General features: G+C 42.1%; 1 protein-coding gene across 10 annotated transcripts in view; it reads left to right on the forward strand.

Annotated features, from left to right (window-relative positions):
* Positions 1 to 23755, forward strand: part of CHL1 (cell adhesion molecule L1 like) — a 305295-nt gene that overhangs the window by 177774 nt on the left and 103766 nt on the right. For all 10 annotated transcript variants that reach the window (XM_077325211.1, XM_077325215.1, XM_077325209.1 and 7 more), the window contains 3 exons: positions 2601 to 2770; positions 7330 to 7435; positions 14340 to 14530. In XM_077325211.1, the coding sequence (XP_077181326.1) occupies positions 2680 to 2770; positions 7330 to 7435; positions 14340 to 14530 (388 nt within the window). In that variant the 5' untranslated portion in view covers positions 2601 to 2679. The remainder of the gene's footprint in view (positions 1 to 2600; positions 2771 to 7329; positions 7436 to 14339; positions 14531 to 23755) is intronic.

Here is a 23755-nt window from a genome sequence, read left to right on the forward strand (position 1 = left end):
TATTGCCACAGGGATCCATGCAATGCTCACCTCTGGACTAGTCTTCTGCAACTTGCTCTATGCAGGCCTTTCCTTAACCAGGATCCAGAAACTGCAACTGGTCCAGAATTCTGTGGCCAGGATCCTCACAAATACACTGTGGAGATCACACATCTGGCCAGCACTCCATCAACTCCACTGGCTCCCAGTTGAATTCTGAATCAGGCTTAATCACCTTCAAGTCCATATGTGGTCTGGGCTGAGTGTATCTGAGAGATCACCTCTCTGCCTATACCACCCAAAGAGCCCAGACCATTTCTCTGCCTATACCCCCCCCAAAGAGCCCTACACCCTGCCATCTCCAACTGGCTGTTGATCCCTGGTCCCAAAGAAATGTGTTGGACCTCAATCAGGGCCAGAGCTTTCTCTGTCCTGGCCCCCACCTTGTGGAACGAGCTCCCTGAAGAGATCAGGGCTCCTCTTGTGTTCCCACAATTCTGCAGGGCCTGTAAAAGGGAGCTCATTCACCAGGCATTTGGTTGAGGTTGACTGACACAACAACATCCGCTGGTCCCCCAGACACCCTACATGATCTGAACCTAAGCTGATCACCCTATGGGTTTGTTATAGAAGTTATTGTTATATAATTTATTGTTTTTATTGTTATTAATATTGTTATTGCTATCATGATTCAATGTATATCCTCCACATTTTGTGTAAACTGCTCTGAGACTCATGGGAGGGTGGTATAGAAATATAAGAAATAAAAATGGATGGAAATCTTCAGTGGATTCAAGAGAGCACGTTATATATTTCATGAGTACATGATAGTTACATTTATTTATTTTACAAAAATAATGTTGTGCCTTTCTGCCCTCGTGCGGGCTATCAAATTAAAACAAACATAATAAAGTAACATTTTAAAACCACTGAAAGGAAGCCAAAATATCATCATTAAAACAATTACAACCAGAACTAAAATACATACAAAGCTATAAAAACAATGATCAAAACATTAGATGTTAGATTTTAAGTAAATATTGTTTCTTCTGTTGCAGTTTATCCATTCATTTTATTCAGCAATGGATACACTTCATTTTAAAACACTGGGCAGATGTGCACCCAATGAAAATCTAGAGAATGTATTTCTATGTTACTTTTATACCATTGTCTATCCCAGAACCTTCCCAAAATGCATCAGCTTCACAAATATCTAAGACATGCAGATGGAAAACAGCTGAAAGAGCACACAGGGAGTTCTATTCTATAACATCAACAACTCCAACTGAGCCATGTATTACAGGGGGAATTTCTATCATAGAGGAATTTGGGGGATTTGTAGATACCCATGCTTTAAGCTGAGTTCTTCCTATACCGAGCTGGAGGTTCCATTTGTCTATTCATATTGCAATCAAGTTTTTAGTCAGCTTTGTTTACAATCCCCATTTCTGTTCACTTTTTAATTTTTGCCACAAACGAAGGAAGGGGGAAAAAACTCTCTTGAATATGAAATTCCATCAAAGCCTCACTCATTTAATTCTGGCATTGAGTCAAAAAGCTGCTGAGATCTCCATAATTTCTAACCAGTTATAAACCAATGGCCTGTAACACCCTCTCAATAATTGCTGGTCAGCCAGCTGTTTCTCGCTTTCCCTCTGGGGCTTTATAAGTGTCACTTGCTGGCTGCTTTTTTTCCTTGTCTCTCTAGAATGAGAGAGAAAGGTAGGTCTGCTTTCATCTCATTCCAAACTACCCTAGAGAAACTGTTTTTATGTGATAGTGGGTCATCTGCCTTGCTCTCAATATAGCTGCTGGTTGCCATGTGACTGGTACCCATTTGGTTCTTGAGCAACTCTTCTTTAACAGTGCTGTTGGCTATGAAATGTGGACATTAGTTTACATTTGGCACTAAAAATCACTTAGACCTCTGTACTTGCCCATAAAGGTAGGTATTTTGTTGAGAGACTACTGAGACGCCTGCTTTTTGTTTTGCATGTTTTGCAAACACATGTTTGCATGTGTTCAGAACAGCTAGAGACTGACTGGAGCTCTAATCTATCTTCTGTTGATCACCTGCTGACTTTTGGCCCATCTTGAGTCCTAAGGGATGTTAACTTTCCATATTGGTTCAAAGGTGTTAGCAGGAAAGCACAGAATTTACTTTTCTAGCTGTAACTTGTGCAAAAAGCTTAGTGGGGGTAAATGTTCCTGTATGAAGAGCACAAATGAAAGAGAAAGGACGATGAAATGTATGAAGAACATCATTCAAGTTCCAAATTAGAGTTTTAATTTTTTTTTCCAAAGTGATGTCCAAATAATATTTTCATTTAAGAAAAAAGAAAGAAATGTTGCAAACACTACAAATTTCAGCCATCTCTTGTATATGCAAGCAAAACCAGTAATTCAATTTGGTCATGTAATTGATTTTGAGAAGGTTGTTCACCCCTTTCTACACTCTCAGTGGGGGAACCTGAAGGGGGGGGGAAATAACAATTTACTATGCATAGTTTACTTTGATTTATCCTTTAGCTTATAAAACTTGACTTTTTTATTTTGCTAACACAATTAGAGTTGAGCCAATGCCATGAGTTTCTTTATGTGGTTCACTGGTCTATTTTCAGATTCAGCCTTTTAAAGTGACGAAGAGGAGGAACACAAACACCTTTCAATCTGGTTGAACTCCCTGTTGACAAAGGCGAGATGGAGATGCCATTCAGCACAAAAAGGATTGCTGGGAGCCTGCTTCTTTTTGTATTAAGTTTGGCAGCAGCTATTGAAATCCCGCTTTCTGGTAAGTTGTAGCTATTTACTGAGTGTTGAGGTTTTCCCTTCTGCCAGAGAACAGATTAAATCCTGCCGATGTGGAGTTACTATTTTGATGTTTCTTTGGCTCTAATGTGGTCTTCTGGGAATTCATCAGTGATGGAATATTAGTGTCCTTTCCTCTCTTGAACCAGTTCCTGCAGAACAGTAAATGTGTAAACAGCACAAAGTTGAATGGGATTACTGATCTTGGTTAAATCAATCAAAGTACCATAATTTGAGTTTGGGTCTTCCATGTCTGAATATTCAAATGTAGGCAAACCACATTATATGCTAGAATCTCTTAGATATTCAGCAGGGCCAATTTAAGTAGAAAATATAACGTATGTAACCCAAGAATTGTTTGAATATTTAGCCCATATAAGGATAGAATTGCTTATGAGAAGATCTAGGTTTGATTGCAATCCTCTCATTTCCTATGAGAAAAGAACTCCTCTGGTCATAATTTGGATGTCACCTGTTTAATAAAGCAAACCACTGAATATTTCAACCCAGAGCAAATTACAACTACTCTGGGCCAACTCCTGTTTGCCTTTCCAAAATTTATGAAGGGCAGGTGTCCAGAGGCTCATGGTGATGCTGTGCATGTGCTTATTGCTCTTTGGAAGACAGATTAGCTTCTACTAACAACTCAGAGTGCAAAACCCCCAGGTATTTCCAGGCAGGGACTGGAATAAATTAATTTTATTAAGAAGAGAATCAATCTTTGTATAGAAAGAGGAGAGATCTAACTTATCTGCATTCATTCTGTCTGTTTTGGAGGCAGCCTGGGAGGGAGAGTGCTCAAGGGAGCAGGAAGTCTCCACAGGAGCCAATCAGGACATTGGAGGGAATTATCTGAAAAACATCAGGAAGTTCCTATTCTAACTATACTAAATACACATCTCTGATGTCCCCTGTAGGGTATTCTTCATACCCTTTTGAATCATGCACATTACAGATCTTGCATAGTCCAACACAGAGAAGGTCAGATGTCACAAACCCTTCCCTGCTAGTCCCTCAGAATATGACTTGAGGCATGCAGATAGGTGTGTAGAGGCACAGCAAACATCTAGTGACCTTTTCTTTTATAGCCCCCCCCCCCCAGTCCATTCTGAGATAAGGTAGGGATGAAACATTGATGTCTACTCTAGCAAACAGGTTGGACAGGGAGAGACTGGCATTGCAGTGGGCTACGCCTTCACAGCATTTCATGGGGCTTGCACAAACCAGTGGTTGTCTATGTAAACTGCCACCTGTTCAGTGCTGCATTGCTCACACATCACCGCTATGTCCCTCTTCGAGCTACAGTTGCCAAGAGGACTGCCTTTCCAGTCACCTTAATGGCAAGCTGTTTCTGAACTCCTAGTTGCTGCAGCATGCACTCATGCCAGGTTTGAGGGAAGATAAGGGATGCGCAAGCTGGACCTTAAACAACTTGCCTATTGGCCAGCTGGCCCAAGGCTTCATTTTCATTTTCATGCCATCTGCTGTTCATATTTGAGGATCAAGCACAAACTACCATCATCCCAACTCCCCTGTAACCAGGGAGCCGGAAATGGCTTTTTGAACATCATCCAAAAATTCTATGCTAAGTATGATTCTAAGTGTATGAAAACTCCAAATTGGGTACTTTTCTCCAACATGTAGCCATAATGCAAATGCTGCTAGCCCACCCAACTAATGTCATTATGAGGGTGATTTCACACTGTGATTTTTATATAGAGCTTGAGTAATTTACTCCTGCCCTTCACAGCGTACAAGCACCAAATCCTTTTCATTAGCTTATGATTAGGTATGTAGGGCAGGGGAGCATTTCCTAGTTTGTACATGCTGCTTTTCTCACAATCATCCTTTTATATTTTTGAACCTCCCCAGATTTCAAATGGGATGATTAGTTAGTGGTCTCCAAGATATGTGGCTCTTAAAAGCAAGGATATCTGAAGCAATCCATGGATATCTAACTCCATAAAGTCCATAAAGGACGTGTTTTACTCATACCAACTGCCCTTTAAGGAACCAGTCCAAATGACTAAAGTGTCCATCCTCAACTGGATGGGTGGAATGTTTGGTGGCTTTGCAAATGGGTTCCAAATTATCTTTTCACCACTGGTGCTTTCCCTTAATACAGTTTCATTGGCATAGTACTCTTAAGCCATACTGTTAGGAGAAAGTATGGCTTGGCCATACAACATGGGAAAGGAAGCAAGAATGGAAGGGGTACTTCTTGTGCCAGGTCCTGCTATTAAAAGAGGGAAGTAGGGTAAGTAGAATGGTTAAGTCTTTTATTGGAAGTCAGGAGAAATAGACACTTCCTGGGCAAGTTTCAGTTCTGAATGTCGGTGAAACATAACTAATAAGTGTGGGGGGAAGTTAGGTGGTGGGTTTCTTTTTATTGCCTTGCCTCTGGAGTACTATTTTAATGTGGATTATTGGATTTTAATGGTTATGTATTGGGGCTTTTTATTGTTATTGTAACCTGCCATGGGATGTTTATTGAGAGCAGTGGGTAATAAATCCAAGAAATAAACAAACAAATAAATAATGAACAGTACGATACTAGGCAAGGTTAGGGATGGAATCAGCTCAATACTAAGCCCATTATAAATGTCTTAAAGTTTATGGCAATATGCATATTAAACATAACTACATCAAAAGGTAAAAGCCCAGAAACGTAGCTACCAGCTAGCTAACTCTTGGTGCCTCTGGGTCTTGTTTTCATTTTCGAATATATTTCATGGTTGGGACAGACCTGAATCAGATTTTTATGAAACAACAAGAAAAGGAGCCAGGTCTTGTGGTCTTTTATGGAATGAAGGATGATATAAATGAGATAAATAAACAATCCACTTTGAGTTACCATAGTTACCTGTGTAGTGTACACTGTCATCTGTTTCTGTGAACAAAGAACTGCTGAGGCAATAGAAAAGTTTTACCCTGACATAGAGAAGAATGGTTGGTAAGAAAGTACTTGTCCAATGTCATATCAGAATTCAATAGTTGATTACGGAACCAAATTCTAGCCCGTTTCATTTATCTAATCACCTAAAACCGTCTCAGACTATTTGACCTCTCTTTTACCCTACATTTCAATTTGATTCTTAATTTCTGTTAATGAAGCTTTTTTATGGTTTTAATAAACATGAATTATATTTGGCTATAAAGAAGCTGGGCAAAGCAGGGTGCTGTTGGAGATGTAGGGGGATGAGATACCATATGGTGTAGCAAGATACCACATTCTGTATGAGCATTGAGCTTTCTGGTTCACTGGATTTAAAGAGATTCTTGCCAGAACCCTAATATACATTCCTGTAATTTATAACGAAGTGGTAATTCTATTATGGTCAATTACTCTTCAGGGCACAATTTCCATTTTTATAGTTTGGTTATGTGGGGATTCACACAACACTTTAATTTCAGCAGGGTAATAAAAAAAATGTGAATTCATGAAAAAGATGATTTGCACAGTAGTGGGCCATCCTCTCACTGAAGATTTGAATAAGGATCTTATACTTTGTTAAGTGAGGGATTTACATTGGTATCAAGACTTAGGTCAAGTAGCGGCAGCCCTTGGTTAAGTATATATTTAAAATTCAATAAAGAAACAGTGAACCAAATGAGGGTTTTAAAAGCAGATTAGAGACTGGCTTCTGTACATTTTCTTAAAACACACCAACTCATGTTGCTTAGGCTTGGGATTGACAGTCATTACCCCCGAGGTGACATATTTCCGAAAATGACTTGGACCACTGAAAGTAGTGATGGGAAAGCTACCCGTGGTTCAAATCTGTAAAGAAGCATATGCGTAGCAGAAGGATCTGTCGACTGTTTGTAATTGCCAGAGCTTTCCTGTAAGGCCCAAGGATATTACGGAATTTTATTGTCGTACTGTATTGATTCTATGATGAGCCTCTTGTGGCGCAGGGTGGTAAGGCAGCGACATGCTGTCTGAAGCTGTCTGCCCATGAGGTTGGGAGTTCAATCCCAGCAGCCGGCTCAAGGTCGACTCAGCCTTCCATCCTTCCGAGGTCGGTAAAATGAGTACCCAGCTTGCTGGGTGATGACTGGGGAAGGCACTGGCAAACCACCCCGTATTGAGTCTGCCATGAAAACGCTAGAGGGCGTCACCCCAAGGGTCAGACATGAACCAGTGCTTGCACATGGGATACCTTTACCTTTATTGATTCTATGACCATTTCTGTCATGCATTCTAGCCACTCAGTACAAAACCACAGACATCTTTTAGCCTAACCACACTAATTAAACTGCAGTGGAAGTAATACTGTTAACTTCGAAGCTTTCACAATCACTGTTGAAAAGGTAAGTAAGGGATAGGGAATGGCGGCAGTGATAAAAGGAAGGAGTTGAAAGGGATAGCTAATTATCTAAACCACATTAGGATAAGCACTGAGTTTTGGCAAGTTTTGACCAGCCAAGACTTCTACATCAGTGGATAGGATGGTGGGATGAAAATGAAACCAAAAATTTCATATATTTCTCCAGGTTATTCTTTAAATTGTTTGATCATATCACCTGTTTCTATTTTAGTGCGGCAACTTCCGACGATCACAGAACAATCCACTTCTGAAGTTGCGTTCCCTTTTGACGACGAGTTTACAATCAAGTGCAAAGCGAAAGGAAACCCGCCACCAACGTAGGTGCCTTGTGAGAACTTGAGGACTAGCCAGATTCTCATTATTTTGCTACCTGCTGCTAAGCTCTATACTTACAGTGAAATATAATAATTTACTAGGGGCCAAGCCCGCTGCATTCAGGAATACAACAGGCGCTAGATTTGGGGTGGGGTGGGGGTAGAAGAAAGCCTCTCCCTCCCCTCAGGACCTGGAAAGGCTGCAGGCTGGAGGCCCCTGGGAAGGGAGCTCACCGGCAGGGACAGTTCTCACACAGCAAAGATCTGCAGCCTCAGGGGAAAGTGGAAGGAGGAGGGGTGGCCAGGGGTGGGGGACGGAAGGTGATTGGTTGGTTGCTGGACAGACAGGAGGAGGCACTCATGGGCAGGACAGCCATCCTGAGTGGGTGTTAAGCACTGAGTGGCACTTAAGCCATGAGACACGCTTCTCCTCCTCCAAGGCCTTACCAGAAATATATTATGTGGAACAGATTATCTTCATAAAGCATCAGTAAAATATTGTTAAACTGGGCAGAAGGGATAATTTTACCTCCCTCTCAGTGCATCCACTCAAGCCTGCTGGGAGAGGTCACCTGGAGATCTGGGCTTAGTTGCCACCAATAATTAGATGATATCCACCTCTATCTCTTACTTCCATTAGAGAAGCTGTGGACACTGTGAACCTATGCCTGTAAGCGGTTTTGGGATAGACAAGGGCTAACAAAATTAACATCAACAAAATGGAACTTCTACTGGTGTGTGTGTGAGACATTTCACTCCTGTTCTTGATGGGGTGGTACTTCCTCTAAAGGAGCAAGTTCATAGAATGGGGGTGCTGTTGGCAAGTCCTTGTATAGGTAGAAGTTTAGGATATTATGCCCGCCACCTCCTATACTACTAGTTGTTGGGAACAAGCCATTTCCCTGCAGTTTGACCCAGGAGATGCTTGAGTGGCTTGGTTAGATTCTGTTGCTGATTAATTCGTATTCTGGCACTATAATTTTTAGGAAGCTCATTAGGAACAGAATACATTCTTCAAATATCTATGTTGTAGGTTTTTTTTTTAAATCAACAACTAAATGGTATTTCTTCCATAGGTGACTTTATTAGGACTCTTTGGAGTTCCTTATATAGGCCTATTATGTAAGGGTGCTTTTCCTCATTTCACCAATCATGTTTGTCAGGTTTTCTTGGATGTTCTGCATTGATTTTCCTCCCTTCAGTGTTTAGTTTCGCCAGGTTTTTGGTTGAGGCCAGGGCCAGCGAATGAAAGTCAGCATTCTCCCCCCCCCCCCGGACCTAGTAAGTTAGATCTCCTCACCATCCTCCCTGCCGCTCTGACAGCAGGGGTGGGAATAATGAGAGCTTCCGCTATGTTGGGATTGTTTTAAAGTCTTTTACTGGGTATTTCAATCGGGACAAGACTACTGTGACCCGCCATGAGCCTACGTGGAGTGGCGGGAAATAAATCTAATAAATAAAAATAAAAATAAAAATAAAAATAAAAATAAAAATAAAAATAAAAATAAAAATAAAAATAAAAATAAAAATAAAAATAAAAATAAAAATAAAAATAAAAATAAAAATAAAAATAAAAATAAAAATAAAAATAAAAATAAAAATAAAAATAAAAATAAAAATAAAAATAAAAATAAAAATAAAAATAAAAATAATTCACTTTCTGACTGCTTTCCCCCTAGATTTTCTGCTTTTATGATTATTTCTCCCCTGAAGGCAATTCAAATGCATATAGCTTACCTCAGATTGCCCCTGCCAGCTTTTTGCCATCCCAGAAAATTACTCCCCCATGATCATCAAAAATAATTCCAACCAGGGATGGTTTATCCATGTAGTATGTGCTTTGGGTTGTGTGCTGCCAAGGGCCCCACACAGTACCATCCCTTTTATGGATCAAGGCCATAGCCTATCTCCTCATCCCTTCTCCCTCTTTAAGGACACTTGGAGTGACATCCCTTTCCATTGTAGGGGACCCATCTGCCGTCAGTCTGGCTGTTCCTGCCAAAATTATACTCTGCTAGGGCCCCATGAATCCTTAAATTGGCTCTAGTGCTACAGGCCCTGCAAATCCTTAAATTACTCCTAGTTCCACCCACTCTACACCTTCCACCATCCTCCCCGCTTCATTGGTATACAAGTTCCATTTTCCCCTTTTTAATTTTTAGGGCTTTTTGGACAAGCAGCATGGGTCTATCAATATAAGACTTTGTCTAGTCTTGGATCGCTGAATAAAAAAAAAATAAAATGATGGGGCAAAGTTTAAAAGAAACAGTGCATGGCTTAATTCCCTGTTGATATTAACTTGACACGGGGAACCATTTTGGCAATCTTCAAAAGCCTAACATTAAAATAGCAGTTGAGCTACATGGGCCTCCTGCAGACTTTGTAATTTAATCATTTGAGATTGATCCGTTTGGAGAACATTATGCAATCCATGCAGGACAGGCTCTAAAACAACTGCAAAGATCACAACCAGTGTGCAAGATCAAATTAGAGGACTGCAAATAAAAAGGAAGACTATTAGAAATTTGTAAAGAGGATTACAAATTTGCAAGGAAGAACAGAAATTTAGTGCTTTTATGCAGCTGCACCAGGGATCGGTGAAAATACTCCCACCCATTTTGAAAACAAAATGGTGGCACAAGACTAAAGAATTTTCTGCCAGAGGCTTCTTTTTTCATACAAATTGTAGCCCTGTGCAAAGTATGGTGGAGTTGCAGCCATGTTTGCACAGATGCATGTGTGTGCACACACACGTGCACACATACACTGCCAGCCATCACAGCTTGCACTGCTAGTGTCTGGGTTCTACTCTGTATTCTGTACCTGCAACATGTCTTCCCTGATTATGAGATCATGTGACATTCCCATTTTTCACCATTGCTGATGACAGAGAATACCCTGGTGCTCAGCAATATGGAAAATGGAGTTTGTGCAAAACCTGAATGATGAGGATTGAAATGGAAAATGCTTGCTTCATGCTCCTGTGCAGTTGCAATAGGGCAATGTTTCGTGTGGATGGCTTCAGTGTATAAAGTTTTGCTGCCTCCAGTTGCCTTGAATTTATGTGTGTGCTTCACTGTCAAAGTGATAGGTGGATCGCTGGCTGGCTAGCATAGAAGCAGAGAGGACCAAGGGGCAGAGAGGACCAAGTGAGCAGCCACCAGTTTCCCCTTGGCCTTGCTTGTATAGTCTCTGTTCTCCACACAAGGAAACTCTGGGCAGGGCAGTCATATCTATGATCACCTTAACTCGAACGAAAATTGCTCCTGAAAATAATTAATTAAATAAAGTTGCCTGCCTGTGTGCCCATGGATGAACCAAACATTTATATAGGGGAGAAGAATAACACAGTGTTTCCTATTTGGGAAGACCAAGCTAATGGAAGTCCCATGCCATTATTCACAATGAGAAGGCTTAGCAAATGATACGAGGTACAAGACATTATGCACAACTTTGCCTTCTATCTTCCTCCCATTATTATTTTTTTTAAATCCCATTTATTTGGGTAATGTTTATGTTCCTCATAACACTCATTGTTTACAATCCAGGATTGGTATATCGTTTAGCATTTAAGAGGAACAAACCATATATTTTTTCCCCATATAAACAACCTGAATCTGCCTTTATAAAACAAAGACTTTGGAAAGCTCCATGATTAAAAAACATTCATAAGCTCACTTGAGTACAGTATATTATTCTGGCATTCCTAATATGTTAGGGGAATACTAATTTATTCATGCGCAGCAGAAACTGATTTTAATGCACGGTGTTAATAAAAGCTGAGCAGTTCTGAACAAAGATATCACACCATCTAGACCCACCTCTGTCCTAAACTGACTTGCAAGTAGTGCACAGAGTGGACAGAATTGATTAGCCCATTTACGTGGAACATTTTTGCCTCAGAAGGCATCTTAAAAAAAAATCCTACAATTCTAAAGAGAAAAACTAGCTTCATGTAGTATCTTTCCTATTCTTGTTTACAGCTGACTTCATAAATGTTTTAGGTCATTAATCTTACAATAAAGATGCAGATGGACTTTGATCTGTATCTCTAAAGATATTGTCCTTTGGCTGCCCAAATTCTGGGCTACATCCAGGCATCATTTTAAATCAGAATTAAGTCAGAATGTTTTTGAAACTGCCTTATGGCTAGATAACCTCATACCACTTCCATTCACCTCTCCCTTCTTACATGGAGAACCTGAGTTAGAAACTCTCTGCTAATCCATAATGTTCAAATGTAAGTGCTTGGGTTACCAGAGTTTGTTCTTCCTCCCCAAGCCAGGATTCAAAGCCTAGATTAAACTCTGGGTTAGAATCCCAATGTGGGGAGGGCTCAGCAAAGTCCAATCAACCTAGGTACCTTCATTGGTATGTCATGGGAGACTGGACTTGGGCTTCGCTTCTGCTTCACTATTGTGGAGCATGTGTAGCATGTACCTCTGGCACTAGGCAATTGCTGTCACACAAGACCATTGTCTTTCAAGGAACTGAAATGTAACTAGCATGAGAAGAATGTACTTCAGGGTAGAGGTCCACCTCTGCAATGGATGGCAGGAGTGCAAATGGAAACAAGGTATAAGATCCAAGACTTCTTTTCTTCATAATGGTTGATTTCCCAGATACACCTTTTAAGGCTGTTTTGTAATAAATTGTGGCCTGGATTTTGAGTAAAGCACTATATTCTTAATTTGAACTTTTCCGAACTACTGTTACTGGTTCTGGTTCAGGTTGGTTTTCCACTAATAGTTGTGCAGGTTCTGAAAAATTGGGACCATTATTTTTTGTCAATTCTCCCTGCTCCAAGGCAGTAGGAACTAGATAAGAGAGGGAAATAGATTAATCCAGTCCTGGACTTAACTGTATTGTCATTGTCCCCACTAGATGCTTCTTCCTGCTGCCATCACCAGCAGAGTCTGATATCCAGCTAGAAAATGCTGGGCAAGCTGGGGATGGGAGGGGTCTGTTGGACTTCCATGAGTCCTAGCTGTTGTAGCAGCCATTTCTGCTTCTACTACCAAGATATTCTTTTAAAAAAAAAGATCAGTTGAATAGCGATGTAGCTATATAACAATATGGCAATATGCATACCAGGTTCTGTGAATTCCCAGTGGCAGTGGTTGTTTGTATTTAAAGTAAGCTTCTAATTGTTTCCGTCCTGGAAATACAAAGGAAAAGGCATACCATCCATACAGGCATTTATAAAGCACACAGGCATTTATAGACCCTCAAGAAAAACATGTTCAGTTAGCATCAGGATCCTGCTCTCTCTGTCCGCATTTGTTGTGCATACTGTCTGAGCTTGCTAAGTTCTGTAGAGCTTGTAAGATGGAGCTCTACCGCCAGGCTTGTGGTCAAAGCCAGCCAGAAAACACATCTGAATTCTGGACCTCTCTCCTGTCCTGGCTCCCTCCCACACACCTTCCTCTAACTCCTAACATTCAACATCTATGCTGTCTGAAATCTGAGTAATTATTGTTGGTGCTGACAGTGGTTATCAGTGATTTTAAAGTTCATTGTTTTTTATTTAAAATTGTATTGGTTTTTATTATGTCTCATCTAACCAGAGCCAACTTGGTGTAGTAGTTAGGAGCACGGACTTCTAATCTGGCAAGTTGGGTTTGATTCCCTACACCTCCCCCACAATTAGCTAGCTGTGTGACCTTGGGTTCCCCGCAGCACTGATAAGGCTGTTCTGACTAAGCAGTAATATCAGGGCTTTCTCAGCCTCACCTACAGGGTGCTTCGCTCTGTGGGTTTGAATCTACAGGTTGACCTTGTTCCCCAGGAGATATGCCTGGCCTTGACCAGGACGTTTAAGCCCTGGCCCTGAGCTTGTGGAATGAGTTCCCAGAAGAGCTGAGGGGCCTGACAGAGGTGACACAGTTCTGCAGGGCCTGTAAGATGGAGCTCTTCCACCAGCCATTCAGTTGAGGCTGGTCTAAGGAAGACCGGGTCCCTCCCTGCAGAAGCCCCATATGCTAGACACCTGGACAGGGACTACTTCTCCAGATGGCAGTGGTATGTTGCTATTACCAGGCATGGAAGGGGTGGAGGGAGGTTACAGAATTAGAATAATAATAAATAATTATGCCACCATCACTGTTATAATTTTATTGTTTTATGGATTTTATTGTAAACTGCCACAAGCTGGCAGCATCCGGGAGTGGTGGTTAAGACTAGCGAGCAAGTGAAAAGAGAGCACAGAGACAGAGATTCCATTGCCTGAAGTAGTACAGTGCAGAATGCATGAACTAGTTCTATCTCTCATACGTTACCCTTGCCTACAGCTCTGATTTCACATTTCATGTCATATTGAATTACCTATGTATACCCCAAAATAAAGACTAGTTCCTAATTCTAGTTTGTTTTAAATGGAATATCCTTATCCATGGTTCCTCTATATATTTGTGAAAAAGCCTGGGGGGTGGAACATGTCTGGCTGTCCAAGTTGCAATAGGGCCAATTGGCCCTGCCCCTACAGCTCCCGCCCTCCCTCCCTGGATGCTAGCCAAGTTCCTCTCAGCCATGCCAGAGACAGGGAGAGACACACAAAGCCCTGCCAGACCAAACAGGAGCCCTCATTCCCTCCTATTGCTCCTGCCATGAGGGAGGCAGAGAGAGCCACCCCAAGCTGCTGACCAGCCCTGCTTCCCTCCTAAGAAGGGGCCCTAATTACCTGCTATGGCTCCTGGTGCGAGGCACATGGCAGAGTGAGAGAGATCTGCACCTCACGGTGTCCCCTGGGTCCTAGTGCCCATTGCATTCCTGCTTGCAATGGGCTTTCTTGCTAGTGTGTGTATATATATATATGAATGTCCGTCTATCGGGGGTGGGGGGTCACAGATCCATGCTATTAATAGGGCCCCATATTCACTTCTCCATGCTAAACTTTTGTTCTTTTCAGCTTTAACTGGACAAAAGATGGAAAGCCATTTGATCTGCTGAGTGACCCAAGAATACGGCCATCCAACAATTCGGGAACGTTTGTTATCAAAAACCAAGGAAACCTATCAGTTTTCCAAGGAAAATATCGCTGTTATGCCATTAATGAGCTGGGGACTACTATGTCAGAGGAAATTGAACTCATCGTTCCAGGTGAACTTTTACCTTTGCTAAGGCGTAGGTACATTTCAAAGAGTAAAAGGAAGGCTGTGCTTCACTGCGTTTACCACTATTGTTTCTGAATTTAGTAACAATTTGTGAATTGATTTAAGATTCATAGGAACTCTGCTTAGTTGAGCTGAGAAGTTGATTGATTTATTTAATTTAGATATTTATACCCAACTATTCTCCACATTAGGAACTCAAAATGGCTTACAACTTTTTTGAGAGAGAGAGGGAGGGACGGAGATAGAGAATCTGAATTCACATTTTTCTAAATCTTAGTCTGATACCTTTCCTAAGGACGCCCTGTACTCCTAATCTCTGGAACCACTTCAGACATTTCATTGTTCAGCTACTTTCACAAGGACTACAAAAGAAAATAATCTATTTAGTTCTCTATTAAAATATTTATAGGCTGCCTCACCCCAGCTGGGCCCAAGGTTATTCATTTAATAGTACCGCATATACTATTAATAAAAGAGAACCAGTATCCATTGCCACCCACCCAGATCAGAAAAAATCAGCCAAGCCAACCAAGGTATCAGAAAGCATTCCTGAAAAGAACTCTCTTGCACCCCCTTCAGAACCACCAACAAAGATGCACTTCTGTATTGTGGTGGAAAAGTATTCCAGAACACTGAACTGGTCACTGAAAATCATAAAGGAGAGTTTCTGGGAACAGTATAACCCCGGGGTAGTCAACCTGTGGTCCTGCAGATGCTGGCAGGGGCTCATGGGAATTGTAGTCCATGGACATCTGCAGGAACACAGGTTGACTACCCCTGGTATAACTTAGCATACACTGACAACTGAAATTACTTCCAGTTCTCATAGGATGTAATCCTGTGCCTTGTATGGACTCACTTTCTGGCCACAGACCTGTGCATCTTGCATCAAACCAAACAGCAATAAATGGCTGGAGGAGAGGAGGACAACGGAAACACTTCCAACATGTTAAGCATTTTTCTTCCTTTCCCCAGGCCATCTTTTAGCCCATCCTGCTCATTTGTGGTCTTGTAGCATGGCTGAGATCAATGAGGCTCTGGGAATAGTTGCAGCAACCCAGTGATGGTGGTGGAGGAAAAGTATTCAGCATCTCCTGTCCAATAGTATTTATTCCCTGGAAATCTCTCAGCTGCTTTGTTGTTTGCCAGTGACTCACATTCAAAAATAGGTGTCTCCGACCATCACATGGCTCAATGTCATATTGATATGATTGGTAGCAGCTATATTTGTATTGATCTTTGGTAAGATCTTCATGGAGTCTGATATGGAAGTGACAGAGGCAATCATCATGACAAGGTTATCTTTCTTAAAATCATAGAGTTGGAAGGGGCCATACAGGCCATCTAGTTCAACCCACTGCTCAGTACAGGATCACCCTAAAGTATCCATGATAAGTACCTGTTCAGCCACTGTTTGAAGACCACCATTGAGGGGGACTTCACTACCTCCTTAGGCAGCTAATTCCATAACTGAACTGCTCTGACTGTGATTTCGCCCCCTGATATCTGGTACCATTCTACATGAAGCTTAAACCTCTGACTGCAGGTCCTATCCTCTATTGTTTCCTGCCTGAAAAGGGAACTGTTTCCTGAGTGACAACATTTCAAATACATAAGGAGAACAATCATGTCCCTTCTCAACCTCTTCTATAGGCTGAACATTCCCGAGTTTCTCAGCCTTTCTTCATTGGGTTGGTACTCAGGCCTTGGATCATCCTCATATCTAGCACATTAGCATTCGAGTGGATAGGAAAATAAAGTGGGGGAAAAGGATTGTGATCAGTATATTTACCTGTCCGGGAGAGAGTATAAGCTGAGAGGGCAACATGTCCACCACGCAGGGTCATCTGAAGGGATCCGAGTGAAATGCACACTTTGGCTTGGGAAAGTTTATATATGTTTTTGGATGAGGGGGTTGAGTTGTGGGTGTGACTGAAACCAGGTGGGCACATGATGAGATTTGGTATGGGGCAGGATCCTGAAAAATGTCTTATCCAGGTTAGGAGATAGATGTTAATGGGTAAAACATCATGTCTTGCTGGATCTAGCAGTTGGTTTTTCGGAGTCATTTCCCCTGGCAGATAGGCTTAGAATAGAAAAAGGGATTACCTAAAAAGATTTTTGGCAAGCTGAACTCTGCCTGGCTACTTAAGCCGCAATACAATGGCAGGGGGGGGGGGTGAGGTGAATAAGATGTGTTTCAGGCTGCAACTGTCATGTTGAAACTGTGGTTGAGAAAATGGAGTCTGGCCCAGCAGGATCTTGGAAGACTTTAACAGTGTCTGGTTTGGACACAAGCCTAGGCTATTGAGGGGTGCCACTGGTTGTTGGGGACAGTATGCCATACTGTAAGGCAGGGCCCTGCCATATATAACATATGGCAGGACCTGTTGCAGACAAATCTGTGCTGATTTCCCCAAATCAATAAATTGCCCTTCAGATGTTTGTAGATCACCTCCTTTAAAATGTGTTCCACTGTCATCCTTGTAACTAAGGTCAAACTCATCAGCCTGTAGTTTCCTGGGTCCATCTCTCCTCCCTTTTGGAAGATAAAATCCTGTTGCAACACACAATTAACAATCAAGGACGCTACAGCAGGTTTGTTTTGTGATGAGGTGCCAGTCCCACAAAAAGTCACAGTGAACTATAAACAACCCAAGGCAGCAAAGATGGGTGTGGCAGCAATTCAGTGGAATTCCTTGTTGGTCCTGCCAACATGTAACAACCCTGACTGAGTGAGTCCTTTGAGATGCACTGTCACCAGTGTGAGTCTCCATCATCACAAAAGGAATCTCCAGCATACAAATTAACCATAAAACAATGGCTTTATTTTCTAGTGGTGATGGTGATCTCTAGCTGCAGTTTCAAAGTACCATAACTAAGTTAGAAGAAGCTTAGTTGATGGGATGCATGTATATATATTTTGCTGCTACAGAACATGTGTCATTAGCTGCAGTGTGCTGACTCTCCCACCATACATCCCTCTCCAGGGAATACGCCAGCAGGCATATTAATATACAGGCAATTTAAGACATCGTCCTCAAGAGAAATGAGCACAAAATGAGTTGATTTGGTTTTAATATTGTATTTCTAGTTTCCCTGTGGAGACGTGTTCTTACATTCCATGCATAGTTTTACATAAAGACATAACTGATCTTTTAGTTTGTTCTCTACTGCATTTTTTTGGTGGATTTGGGTATTAAAAGCAGAATAAAATGTAACTGCATGCTTTAGAAGAGTTCAAAAACTGTGATATGATGGACATTCCCCCCCCCCCTTTTGAAGAAGGTCAGTGCAAAATGAGCTCCTACCTTTGCTTTAGTCTTTGTAAGCTTCAAGTCAAAATCTCATCTTGATATCTTGCCCACATGTAATGGAAGGACGAGTGATTAGCCTGCTCTGTAGAAGTGCCCATGCTGATTCCCAGCCTTCAATTTGAAGACTGGATCATAAAGTTGAGTTCTAGAACTCCAGTGTCCATAATACTATACAGAGGGCAGTCATACTAGCACTGAAATTAGATAGCCTCGAGGCACGGTATGTAGAAGTCTGTTCCAAATCTAAAGTACAACCCACTTGGGGAATCTGGGATTTATCTCTTGAAAATGCAGCTGTGGGTGACTGCCAGTACACCTGGAGCAACAATCAGGAAAAGGGGGTATAAATTGTCCCCCTCAGCTCACAACTGTAGGGGCAGAAAGCGACTCAATTGAGCAATCTTGTTCTTAGGGACCAAATAGTTAAACATCTTTCCTGTGTTTTGAACTAATTGATAGCATTTCCTTGGCTGAAGGGGAATCAATCTGAAACCTCCTGAATAGCATGTAGTTTAATTTTTTTTCCATTTAGTTTCACCTCGGCAGGGTACAAAGCCTAAGCATTCCCTGCCGAGTTTGAAACTAATAACGGGCTGCTATACACTTTGTCTTTGGACTAGTCATTTCCAGCTCCTTTGTAATGCCCATCTTTTCAGTCAGATTGCCAGTGTTCGGGTGCAGCTATGTTAATCTTAATCTGTGATGTCACTAGCATTATCCATCTTCCTGTGATATTCTGGCAACCACATCCTGGCAGTACTCTAGTAGTCTACTGGAGGAGTTTAGGTCCTTGAAACTAATACTCAAAGGCCAAGCCCCCAACATACCCAAATCTGTTCCTTATGGAGTCAGTTCATTTCAAGGTTGGCCTGATACCTCCGAGCAGCCTTTTGCAACCTTTTAACCATAGAAGTCCCACTGAAATATGTATCAGGCTTGGAGGTATCAGGAATTGATGTAGGCTGGTCAGGCCTCTGTGCCACACTCCTCCAATAGTGAGAGGAGCCTTGGGTGGCAAAGGCCATACCCCTCCCTTCTCCAGACCCTCTGGGCCAGTTTAGGAGGGTCTGAGTCAACATGCACATATAAGACTTGATTCTTTTAATCTAAATTTTATTTTAAAAAATCTTTTATATCACAGGGCAGGAGTGTTCTCCCCAGCGGCCATTTTGAAAACTTCCACCTTGTGGTACCATTGAGGGGTCTTAGCAGTACCATATGGTGCTTTGATACCATGGTTGGGAAACCCTGCCTCAGAGAGTTGCTGTTTCTTAGAGAACACAGTATTGAGCTAAAGGGGCCAATAACTTTCTTCACTGGGTCAAAACCTATTGCTAGATTCCCATGTTTCTTTCTTTGTCTTAAGGCCTCAGACCAAAGTCACATTTACTTCCCATCTTGGGTGCAAATGTGACCAGCCTTATTTTATAGGAGGACCAAATGGTCTATAATGTAATAATAGTGATCCATGAGAACTTGTGGAGTCATGTCTACCAAGAGGCATCAGAGGCCTCTCATACCAAAATTTCATCTTCCCCCCCACCCCCATTTGTACTTGCCATACCCAAAGTATATGCTTGCTTAACTTTATGATTTTCCTGAATCTGAGGCCACAGTTACCTAATGGCCTCCTGCCATAAGTGGGCAACTGACAACCTGGCAGAAAATTGTACTAAGGCCTTCTCCCTCCTACCTGCCAATTTTATTCATGTAAAACCCAACTTTTCCCCATAACCATGGACTTAAAGCAAAGAGTAATTCACTGCCACATAAATGGGTGGCAGCTACAACAGCTTCAAGAAGGTATTAGACAAACATATGGCATAGTGGTCCATCAGTGGCTATCAGCCTCAAGGTATAGATGGAATAATGTGTCTGGGGCAATGATGCTCTATGTTATTTGTGCTTGAGGGGGCAACATTGAGAGAGCTTCTAGGGTTCTGACTTCTGATAGTACCTTGGTCTCGGCCACCATGAGACACAGAGTGCTTGACAGGTTGGGTCATGGGCCTGATCCAATATGGCTTCTCTGATATTCTTAGGGAACAGCATAATTTGAAACATAACACATCTACAGAACATTCCTAGTTCCAAAATGGAACTGTTTCTTAAAAGTTCTTCCATTTTGGAACTAGGGCAGAGTCTGCACTTACTTTTTTTATTCCATTGTCAATCCTGTTGAATTCAGATCGCTTTGAACTCGGGTCTTCCTCTTCCCCCACTCCCCATTGAAACAGGAAAGTCTTCTGCACATGGTTAGGGAAGCTCAGAAGCGTGGGGGGCAAATGGAGACTCTGTTTTCTTGAAGGGGGGGAGAGGATCCAAGAAGTCAGAGGAGGGAGGAAAAAATCCTTTCTTTTCTTGAAGGGGGAGGGACGGACGAAGTAGTCACACAAAAAAATCCAAGGCCGACAGAAGTTGAGAGAACTTAGGGGCTTCTCCTTTAAGGCAGGCTTGTCACATGACCACCTGTAGCCAATCACGGGTCCTCTACCACGGAGGAGAGCCCAGATTCAAAATAATGCAATGTTCTGAATATGTTCAGGATTAAAAGCAGTCTGAGATATTGCACAATAAAGGTAGGGTCACTCCGGATCAATCCTTCTTACTGCAGAAGAAAAATTTAAATCGCCCCAAATCCAAACAGAAATCGCATTCTGTGTAGAGGGCAGGGACTGAATCGATCTGGGGTTGGAACAATAGCTCCGTGCAGTTTACACCCAGGAATGTTCTGCAGATGTGTTATGTTTCAAAACCCTTTAATAGGGGTTAGGCATTCTTATCTGTGAGGCATTCTTTCTTAAAAGCCATAAGAGCAGGAGCTTTCTAAACATGTTGGGGAAGACAGTTCCATAGGAAAGAGATTGCCTCAAGAGCACAAGAAAATGTGTGAGATTGAGCCACTGGAATTACTGAAGTAGCCGCATATGTTTACACAAAAAGAGATGATCTTTTGAGCAAGTGAGTGCCAAGTCATGAAGAGCTCAGTGTGACTGTGATGCTATAGTCTATCCTCAGAACCTGCTGGCTTTCCCAGTGGAACCTATTCTGTGTAGAATGGCCATCAGTTGTAATTCTGAAAGACCCCCCCCCCAGGCCCTACCTGGAGGTTAGCAACCCTATTTTGGCAAAACAAGACCTTTAAGATAATAGCATGTTGCTGGAGAACATTTGATAAAAGGATGGTGCCCAGGAGTTGAGAATAAATCAATTTTAGTCATGCATGAACCTTATCAGAGCTAGACCTGGTACGCATGAGATCACTGTGCACATTCATGATAGCAGCATGGTACTTGGCAGAACCCGGCTGACAGTTTTCAAGAAGGAGGCAAGGTGCTTGGCAACCCCCAATCCCAGGGAAAAGTGAAAAGAGCAACGAGCAATGCTACGTGAAGCTTCTGAGCATAAATTAAGCCAGCTGAGCCATTCAACAGCTATATGTTGCTGCCTCAAGGACAGTGGGGCTCCCATAAAATGAGGTTGCTTCTGACAGGCCAAACAAAAGAGCCATTGATAAAACTGTATTTATTCCAATGGCCCAATGAAAATTGTGGGTTTTAATTTTAAACAACAACAACAAATCATTACTATTCACTTTAATGTAAATTAAGAACACACTGCCATATGCTGCTTTGGGAATGAAGGTGCAAAAGCCCAAACAAAAGGTAGAAAATGTAGGTTGCTTCACTGCAGAAAGACACGTTTAATACTCAGATTTGCAAGTTGCTGGGAATAAAAGGCAGAGATCCAATAATTATATAGCACTGGTGTGATTCGAGTCGATTATAAAGGCAAAGGCACCAACTGCTGAGCCATTTAACAGGGATAATCTATTCTTTTAAATTGTTGAATGCTCTCAGAGCCAAAGGAAGGAGAAAGCACCCTGGGAGTAGGCATCTGAACCCTCCGTTTCATTGACCATGAAGCACCAAAGCCATTTTTGTGAACAGTTCTCGGATTTTGTGCTTAGCATCTTTACAGTCTCTTCTAGGGCTTAAACGAATTAGGGATTCAAAAGGCAAAAATGGAGCTCAAGGTTCGAACTTCTAAATTCAAACACCTTGACTTAAAAGTCGCCACAGAAAAAAGATATTTATCTTTGATTCTCAGAATTGGTATCCAATTGTGTTTTTTTTTTTGTTTTTTCTGTATTTTTTAAGTGGTAAATTAAGTGTTCGATACAGAAGAGTTTAATGAGGACCAGATGCCAATCAGGTCAAAACTGCCATAGATGAAATTTTGTTAGTGAATCAGATTGTAGCTGTTTTAAGCAGCCCATAGAATCAATGAACCAAATGAATGGGAACAATTCCTCCTCTTTGTCCATTGTGAGAACAGGCCAAATATTTAATGAATTGAGAATCATCGATGCTTATCCATATGTGAATGGCCCACACAAGTGGAGCCAGTCACTGCACGCCAATCTAGTCACTTCCCGTTGACATCACACCATTCACACTCACACAGAAACAGCAAGTAAGGTGGAAAGACCCAACAACAGCAGCGGATTGTGGCCTAAGTGTCCCATCAGCCTATAGGAGAAAGGCACCCATGAAGTGGGCAGTGACCTACCCCTCCCTAGCAAGAGAGGCCTCAAACCTGCTCCCCCTGTAAGTGCCTAGCAAGAAAGGGGGGAAAGAACGAACAGGGGCCATGCTCAAACCCATGTCCCCCGCAGCCCAGATCAGCATCCTAACCACTGGAATAAGTGACCAGGTTCAAAGGAGGAATGCCATCAGGCATTCCACTGCAGCCCTGGCATCACCACCAATCACTTGGACCTAGGCAGAAACTTTTGCAAAGACATGCATGGCCTAGTGGAAAGGCACTCAGAGAGCAGAGCCTAGTCTCCTGGTTCAATCCCTCAATGGAGAGCTGAGAGGCAGGCAAAAAACTCAGAGCAGACATTGTGCTCTACAAATCTGCGTAGTTCATGGGACCTTAGAACTGATACAGTTTGCTTTAGTAGACAGGAAGCACTAGCTCCCATGCAATTTGGGTGTTATTTATTCAAGAAACAGCCACTCCATGTCTTTGAAGTCCTTCTTCCCACCACCATAGAGAGCAATGAAACCTGAATAATTCTGGATTCCCAGAGTAATGCAGGATACAAATGCTACAGAAAACCAGTATTTATGGCCTTCCCCAAATCTGAATATGAAAAATACCATTTTTTTACATACACTCTTCCCTTGTATGCTGGGGGGGGGCTATGATTGGGTGTAAGATATAGGGTTTGATTGCCACTTGGCAGGAATATAACTGGTTGTGGTTACAGTTGGCATCCCATGCTATGCCAGGACTTGTGAACTGGAGTTTGCTTGTGGGGGAGCATGAGGGGTTGTTTTGCTTTTTCCGCTGTATGGGCACCTGTGGGCTATGCTGTGGTTTTTGCTGACACAACTTTCTGCCAGTTCTTGGGGGGAGGTTTTTCCTGGGTTGGGTCATCTTCCTGAACTAACCCACTCCTGCCGTGTGCCCAGCTCTGCTTATTTCCATCCAAAAGCACTGCTGCTTGCAATGGCATAGTTCTTCACGGCTGGCACAGATGGCATATATTGCTGCCAAAGCACTCTGCCAGTGCGTTTTGGAGATACATGAGAATATTTCTGAGGATAAGCCAAATAGAAACTTATCGACTCCCTGTGTGGTCCTCCTTGCAATGCACTGTGAAGAACTGAAAAATAACAGGTAGGATGGTATATTACTGAGAAAGGTATGGTTAGAGGACATCTGGCTTAAAATACTGGCTCTACCTTGCATCATTCACTGAGAAAGCGTCATTTCCCCCTTTTGCTAGCCAATTTTTTTTAGCTGCTGACAGGGCTGGCACGTTACCTGTGAGGGCATATGCTATTAAATGGTATTTCTCCATCAGGCAGCTTTTCCTATCA

Source organism: Paroedura picta, chromosome 3, assembly GCF_049243985.1.
Source record: "Paroedura picta isolate Pp20150507F chromosome 3, Ppicta_v3.0, whole genome shotgun sequence".
Classification (NCBI taxonomy): Eukaryota; Metazoa; Chordata; class Lepidosauria; order Squamata; family Gekkonidae; genus Paroedura; species Paroedura picta.